Source organism: Momordica charantia, assembly GCF_013281855.1.
Source record: "Momordica charantia cultivar OHB3-1 chromosome 1 unlocalized genomic scaffold, Mcharantia_2.0 BLBB01000001.1, whole genome shotgun sequence".
NCBI lineage: Eukaryota > Viridiplantae > Streptophyta > Magnoliopsida > Cucurbitales > Cucurbitaceae > Momordica > Momordica charantia.
Window position 1 is genome coordinate 12,212,655 of NW_028275157.1, and position 7,320 is coordinate 12,219,974.

Consider the following 7,320-nt stretch of genomic DNA (forward strand, 5'->3'; position numbering starts at 1 on the left):
ATTTCCCTAAGGCTAAGAAAAAGGTTTAATTCTTAGTAACATAAAACAAAACCATTAGGCAACAAACCTTCAATATTATGAAATGTTTAATCAATAAACAAAACCCATAAAGCAATTCACATCAAAATCAACAAATTGAATTTTCTACTTGATAAAGAATACAAATTCTATACATTTTGAGAAAAACAAATACTTTTATGAAATGGGTATGATTTTGTTTTGGAGGGTACTGTCTGAATACTACAAAAGTTGTGTTACAGTAACACGTGACAGTGGTCAAGAAATCCTAACGAGGAGAAGGAAGGGAAGCAACTGGAGAGCAAAAATTATTCCTTTTTTTTCGATTTTTGCTGACAAAGGGAGACACGCCAGACCCAGTGACACAGAAACCAGGTCTTTGGGTCATTTTTAGAGGCTTTATTGCATTTCTCTTCTCTCTCTCTTTTTCCCCCTTTACAAAAAGCAAGGCATAACCACCCCCTCTCTTTAGATTCTTCCTCTTCCTCCTCCCTTTTTCTTCTTCTCTTTGTTTTTCCCCCTTCTCTTTCTCATCTATCTGGAAGAGCCTCTCGTTTGTGATCTGGGTTTGGCTTGGTTCCATGTTTTTGATCATATTCTGCCTGTAATCTGTAAGTTCTCTTGGTTTTCTGAGCTGCATTTTGTTGTTGATCATCTGGGTTTTCACTATTTCTCTCTTACATTCTCTGCTTTGAGTGTTTGAAAGCACTTTTTTCAAGCTTTAGGTTTAGTTTGAGGGTTGGAGGTGAATTCTCAGCCAGTCGGTGCTTTTTGGCTTCTGGGTTTCTTTTTATTGAATGTGTTGTTTGCTTCTTCCTGTGTTGATTTTGTCTTAATTGTTTAGAACGAGAGATTGTGTGATGTGGATTGGAGTTTTTGGATTGTAGCTACTGAGTTTCTTTTTTGTTTACTCTGAATGTTGTGTTTTCAGTTTTTGTCCTGGAAAGTTTCTGCTCTTTTACAGGAATAGAAGGCTGCATTTTGTGAACAATGGGTTTGAGGGTTGATTTCTTCTTCTGGGTATGAAAATCTTTTGGATGTGGGTTGGACAATAACATTCTTCCTTGGGGGAGAGAGAGAGAGAATTTTAGTTGGAACCATTGGAATTTAGTTGGAATTTGGTGGATTTTTGGAACGATTTGGTGAAAATCTGGTCCAGTTTCTGAAAATATAAGGAAAGACCTGGCTGGTCCAATACCCTATCCTATGTACAAAATAATAATAAAAGAACAGACAAGTATGCTTCCAATATTCCACAGTTTGGTTTACTTACTACATCTTTGAATTTGTGAAATGAGATGTCTTTTTACGTCGTATAAAGCTATCGTCTCCTCTACTATTACTCACGATAATCTCTCCCTCGCCTGTGAGCTCCCTTCTGTTCCTTTTATATTTTGTTGTGAACTGTTCATCTCTGAATCGATCCATTGATTTACATTTTATTTGATTGATCTGCTGTTAGGTACTGAAAAATGTTTGAAATATGAACTAAATGAGTGCATCTTTTCCCATCCGGGGCATGGGATTGTTCTTATTTCATCATTTTGGTTTACTATGAAAATCTATCTCCTTGCTTTAACAGAGAATTGAATTTGGATCAATGACGAAGATTAGTCCCGAGTTTGTAGAAACTGTGCATATGGAAGCAATTTTGCCAGTTTCAGTTGATGTTAGCTTTGCTTCCAATCAATTCCCAAAATATAAGTTAGGACCTGACAATCAGATTTTGGAAGAGCCTCAGGATGAGGACCAGGGCCCGTCTCTTAAGGAGGTCATTGGACAGGAAACTACCCAGTTGTCAGAGCAGCATAAGCGACTCTCGGTTCGTGACCTTGCATGTAAATTCGACAAGAACTTGGCTTCTGCTGCTAAGCTGTCTGATGAGGTTCAAACTACTTTATTTACTAGTGAAAGAATATTGTGGCAATTAAACTTCTATTGGTCCAGCTCTGTATCACTATCCCACTCTCATCTTTGAAGGTCATTCAACTAACTGGTAAATGACTTTCTTGGGATTCAGGCAAAACTCAGAGAAGTACCTTCACTGGAGGGACATGTTCTTTTGAAGAAGCTTAGAGATGCATTAGAGTATTTGAAAGGTCGATTGCCTGGGCGAAATAAGGAGGATGTGGAGAAAGCTATCTCCATGGTTAGTTTCTCATGCCTTTTCATTTTCAGTTGGTTGTTTTAACAGTTAAAGTTTGATCTTGAAAGCCTCACACACAAGATTTATTCTGTCATCGGGGCAAAGATATTATCTCTATGTGTTGTTCAAACTGTTATACAAAATCTTTTCATTCTCTTTTTCATTTATCTTGTTTTTGGTGCACGTTATTTGCTGACAAGTTTGCCGATCACTTTGAAAAGATCAAACTTGCAGAAGTTGTAGAAAGTTCCTAATAGTAACTTTCTCTCCTCCTCTATTTCTGTTCTCACTCTTTAGTAAATACCCTGCAAGTTGATCACTATAAGTGCAATTTAAAGAGTGAGATTGTTTTAACATATTATAATTCCTCCCTTTTTGCAGCTAAGTTCTGACCTTTTACTCTGTTTTTGTTTTCCTCCAAGAATTTCTTTGTTCCAACTGCATTTAATAATTTATAAATAATATTTCTTGCCATCATCAATAATTTAGGTGGAAGCTCTAGCTGTTAAGTTGACTCAAAAAGAAGGAGAATTGATTCAAGAAAAGTTTGAAGTGAAAAAGCTGGCAACCTTTCTCAAACAGGTCACTTGAGTAACATTCTAATACTATTTACCTGTCTTCAATGTGTTATTTATCTGAAAAACTATCAGCATATATTATATTTGTGGATATGGTCAGATGCCGTAGGTAAACTACGACTACGACTACGATCTTGATCTTTTACATGACAAGTTAGTTATTATTTGTTCTTTCTGTTTTTCTTATTACCAGTGCCAAACTAAAATGACATCTTTTTATTTTGTTTACTTTAGGCTTCTGAAGATGCTAAGAGGTTGGTTAACCAAGAGAAATCTTTTGCTTGTGCTGAGATTGAAAGCGCAAGAGCGGTTGTGCAGAGAATTGGGGAAGCTCTTGATGAACAAGAACAAAATTCCCAAGAATCGAAAAAACAGGTTCAAGTTTATTCTTCTTCATAATTTCTGTTAATTACACTTTTAATGTTAGATATTTTATTCAGAATTAACTCTCCTTTGTTTATGAAGATGTATGCATGATCAGCTCATTGAACAAATTAGAAATGGAAAGTAGTGAAGTTTCTTGTAACTCCATTGGTTTGGGTTTTTCTCTTTTCCCCCTTCCTTTCTCTTTGGTAAATTTCATACATCAATAAAATTGTTTCTTATCCAAATAAGAAAAGAAATGGAATATTAGTGGTAGTCTTCTTTCATTTTTAGCATCACTTAGTAGTTTGTTTTAGTTTAAGATTCTTACTGCTTTGTGATTATTATAATTTTGTGTTATGTCGTACGGACAGGATGTGGAGGGACTTGTAGACGAAGTTCAAGAGGCTAGAAGAATTAAACTATTGCATCAACCAAGCAAGGTGCTCACTTTAACTTGGTTGTTTGTTTACGTGTTAATATTGACTTAATCAAGTTATGAGTAAACTAGCCCGAGTAAACTAGCCTGGACACTTATAGATATCAAAAATGAAAAAGAAAAAAAAAACATTAATGAGAGGAATGCCCTTTCCATCAAGGTAATTAGATTAATAAGGATATATTAATTATTAGCCAAGTTATTGGTTATAAATAGAGGGAGTGCGATGAGATGAAGGTTAGACAATTTGTTTAGTGTGGTTTAGGCTTTGAGTAAGAATACTCAAGAAAGGGGGAAGTTCCAAGTACCTCAAATTACTTGAGAGTTATAGTTCTCCAACCTTTTACATTTCAATATTATTTTGGTGGTTTGGTGGTTTTAGTTTCGTACTTGATCAGGTGCGCGTGGACACTTATAGATACAAAAAAAAAAAAAAAAGAGAGAAGAAACATTGATTGATGTAAGTTTTCAATAGTAGTATCTGGGTGGGGTTATCCCAGTGATCATTGGAGTGTGTGAATGGGTTTAGTTTAAACCCACCTACTCAGGATATTAAAATCCTATAAATTTTTCGACAATCAATTATTGTAGGAGATTGTGCAGTGAGATTAGTCGAATGTGCATAAATTGGTTTGAATTACAAAAAATGTATTAAAAAACCAAAAAATGTTTATAGAGTCCACATGTGAGATCATATGTTTTGGTTCAGATCAAAGCTTCCAATTTGCCATAATCTAGAGACAAAGTCTTTTATCTTTAGCAACATGTCCCTTTTCGATATAAATTTGCCTCACTACCCATGTTGAGCTAATCTTTTATCAACGACTTGCTCGGTCACAGTGTTAGTTACCATCCAGAGTCATCGCAGTCACTAAGTATGCAATTACAGAGTAGTTACTCATCTTACAGTGGAGTCACTTGATGACTTGAACTTGTGTTTATATATGCATAGGTTATGGGCATGGAACACGAGCTTCGTGCACTAAGAGCTACAATTAGAGAGAAGTCTATAATCTCGGCAAAGCTTCAAAGAGAGGCATGTTAAGAAATTGTGCTTTTACGTTTGGATTATTTAGATGTAAATGTGTGGCAAAATATTGTAGAAATAAAACATTTTTTATGTGGAAAAACCAACCACCTTTGCTAACCTCGCTTTTGTTATTTATCCAGCTCACAATATGCAAAAGGGCCGCAGAGAACAAGTCTTGTTTATACGTATTGGATGGTTCTGAAACTCTAGGTTCATATTTGAGAATCAAATGTGCCTCAGATGCAGCACCCCCACTTTCGAAATGTTCAATTCAGTGGTATCGAATGTCATCAGATTGCAGCTGGAAGCAAGTCATTTCAGGTACATTTTGTAGAAACTGTTAAGTAAAAGAACTGTTTGCGTATAATATGCTGCAGTACTATTCTACAACTTTTCATACTTTTACTCTGAGCCCGCCCTTTGGTCGGTATGACCGACTTCGTACATTGTGGACTTGATATATGAGAATGCCATTTTTTTGTATCGGCTCAAGTTAACTTTTACATTGTCCCATTTTATTTAATTTCTTCTCGTTATCTGTTTTCTGATCTCTCTGGTCTAGTTTTACCTGGTTTATCAGTTACTCACTTTTCCTTTACATTGTTCTGTTTAGTGTATTCTTGACAGTATTAGTTTTTCTTGTTTCCCACTTTAACCGTCTCGTCTTCTCCTCATCAGGCGCAGACAAATCGATCTATGCTCTGGAACCGCTTGATGTTGGGCGAACCTTACAAGTAGAGATAGTGTCTAATGGCCAAAAACTCGACATAATGACAACAGGTCCCATCGATCCTGGTTGGTTTTTCTTATTGAAATTTACGAGTCATCTTTTACCAATTTTAATTTATAGTATCTTTCCCTCTCTCCATCCACCCTGCCCGGTTAGAGACCAACACAATTACCTTTGACAGCTGCAGGGATCGGAACTTATGTTGAGATGCTTTTGCGAAAATCAAACTCCGAATTCAATGTATGTAATTCATCTCCCTTTAATTTAGTTTACTGATGTAATTCATTCAATATATACACAAGCAGTAGAAAAGTTCTATCATGTTATACTTTTATTTGGTTTACTCATTTCTACCCTTAAAGCTAACTGATGCGATAATTGAAATTATAGTTTATTTTTTAGCTTCTCATGGGTGAGAATTTCGGCAATGAAATTATGATCGTCGATCGATTATGAGGGCGCTCATGCCTGACATTTGTCGACAATAGTTTCTCAAGTTTGATTATGCATCTGCAGGTTACAATATCCCAAATGAATGGGCAAGATTATGCATCACATTCTGTTCATGTGTTTCATGTTGGGAAAATGAGAATGAAGCTATCAAGAGGCTGGATTACGAAAGCTCGGGAAAATTATTCCTCGTCGATGCAGGTATCATAATACTGAGATGAAGATACTGGTCTTTACTTCAAACTTGAATCTGATTTTGACGATCTTCCAACGGTCTTTTCCTCTGCATTTACCCACCATTTTGTCTCTCATGTGTTTCTAATCATCTCCCTTGGGACTCTAGTTATGCGGAGTTCGAGATGACCGAAGCACCGCAACCAAGGCACTGTTCTGGCAAGGAAGGAAGGGACTCTCGTTCGTGTTGACATTCGAATCAGAGCGGGAAAGAAATGCTGCTATCATGCTTGCTAGGAAATACGCCAACGACTGCAATGTAAGTAATTTCTTCTAATCATATTCATCCATTTTATCTTCATTCTTTAAGATCCGACCCCGTTTCGACTGTGGAATTTTCGTGTTTGCTAATCTTTCCCCATCTCGTTTTCGTATATAAATTCTATTGTTTATGACTTCTGAAGTTGAAAAGCATAAACTGTGACAGGTGATGCTGGCTGGACCAGATGATCAAGTATAGAAGTAAAAGCTAACCAACTGATTTTTCTGTTAGAAATCTAAGTTTTTTTTTCTTTTTTCTTTTTTGGAATTAATTTTGAGAGCAAGCTTTATTTAGGAGTGATAGTAATATGGGTTGTGAGTGAAGAAAATTTGGCTTATTTTTATTGTATTTTTTTTTTTTACTTTTTTTTCCACTAATTAGGTTGAGTTGTTTTAGGCATCCTTTTTTATTTGCCTAATCATCTGTTGTAACAAAGCTTTCAAGTTTATAATCAATTGGTTCATTTGTGATTCATTTTCCCTTTTGCTGATTTTTTTTTCTCGGTCTAAATTTTTTTAGGCTGGTTTGATATCAATTTCGTTTTTTATTTTTTATTTATAAAAATTATACATGTTTCCTCACTATTTTTTTAATATGTTTTTCACCTTTCTTCAAAAACGCATTTCAATTCTTAGTTAAAATTTTAAAAATAAAAATAAGTTTTTAGTAACTACATTCGTTAGTTTTTAAAATTTGATTTAAATTTTGAAAATATTTTTAAAAAGTTCACAACAAAATATGATTGTAAGCTTAATTTTTAAAATAGAAAACTAAAAATAAAATGTTGAACAGTTTTCTACTCTTGCTATCTTCATAATTATTTAGTACTTGGACTTTAGCATGTAACAATTTAGTCTTCGTAGTTTATAATTTGTAACAATATAGTTTCTACCACAGAAAATCTCATCAAAATTAAGATGTCGATTTCGATAACACAGTTGATTTAATCTTTGTAATTTATAAACACATTTGGTTATTCATGAGTTTACTAATCTATATATATAAGCAACTTGACAAAAAATTTCACAATAGGGACTAAATTGTTACAAACTTTAAACTACAAAGACTAA

The 7,320-nt window shown here is 34.7% G+C and overlaps 1 protein-coding gene across 3 annotated transcripts; it reads left to right on the forward strand.

Moving 5' to 3' along the window:
- The first annotated feature begins 367 nt into the window (after window positions 1-367).
- Window positions 368-6,724, forward strand: LOC111021765 (stomatal closure actin-binding-like protein). Of its 3 annotated transcripts, none has more exons than XM_088126275.1 (13): window positions 368-629; window positions 1,481-1,903; window positions 2,039-2,167; window positions 2,654-2,746; window positions 2,977-3,123; window positions 3,480-3,548; window positions 4,497-4,580; window positions 4,715-4,895; window positions 5,253-5,369; window positions 5,486-5,544; window positions 5,821-5,955; window positions 6,098-6,247; window positions 6,416-6,724. In XM_088126275.1, exons 2-13 carry the CDS (start codon window positions 1,619-1,621, stop codon window positions 6,446-6,448), a joined length of 1,482 nt encoding a protein of 493 aa, XP_087982401.1. In that variant the 5' UTR covers window positions 368-629; window positions 1,481-1,618; the 3' UTR covers window positions 6,449-6,724. The 3 variants fall into 3 exon arrangements, with proteins under 3 accessions (XP_087982401.1, XP_087982395.1, XP_022154500.1); XM_088126269.1 differs by having other exon boundaries at window positions 369-629; window positions 1,601-1,903; XM_022298808.2 differs by having other exon boundaries at window positions 372-629; window positions 1,601-1,903; window positions 2,977-3,117.
- The last annotated feature ends 596 nt before the right edge of the window (window positions 6,725-7,320 follow it).

What these genes read in the sequence shown, in the direction of transcription:
- LOC111021765 (XM_088126275.1), top strand. Translation starts at nt 1,619, where the DNA reads ATGACGAAGATTAGTCCCGAGTTTGTAGAAACTGTGCATATGGAAGCA. An exon ending in CTGCTAAGCTGTCTGATGAG is followed by an intron (nt 1,904 to 2,038) that starts GTTCAAACTACT and finishes CTTGGGATTCAG; the next exon opens with GCAAAACTCAGAGAAGTACC. An exon ending in TGGAGAAAGCTATCTCCATG is followed by an intron (nt 2,168 to 2,653) that starts GTTAGTTTCTCA and finishes TCAATAATTTAG; the next exon opens with GTGGAAGCTCTAGCTGTTAA.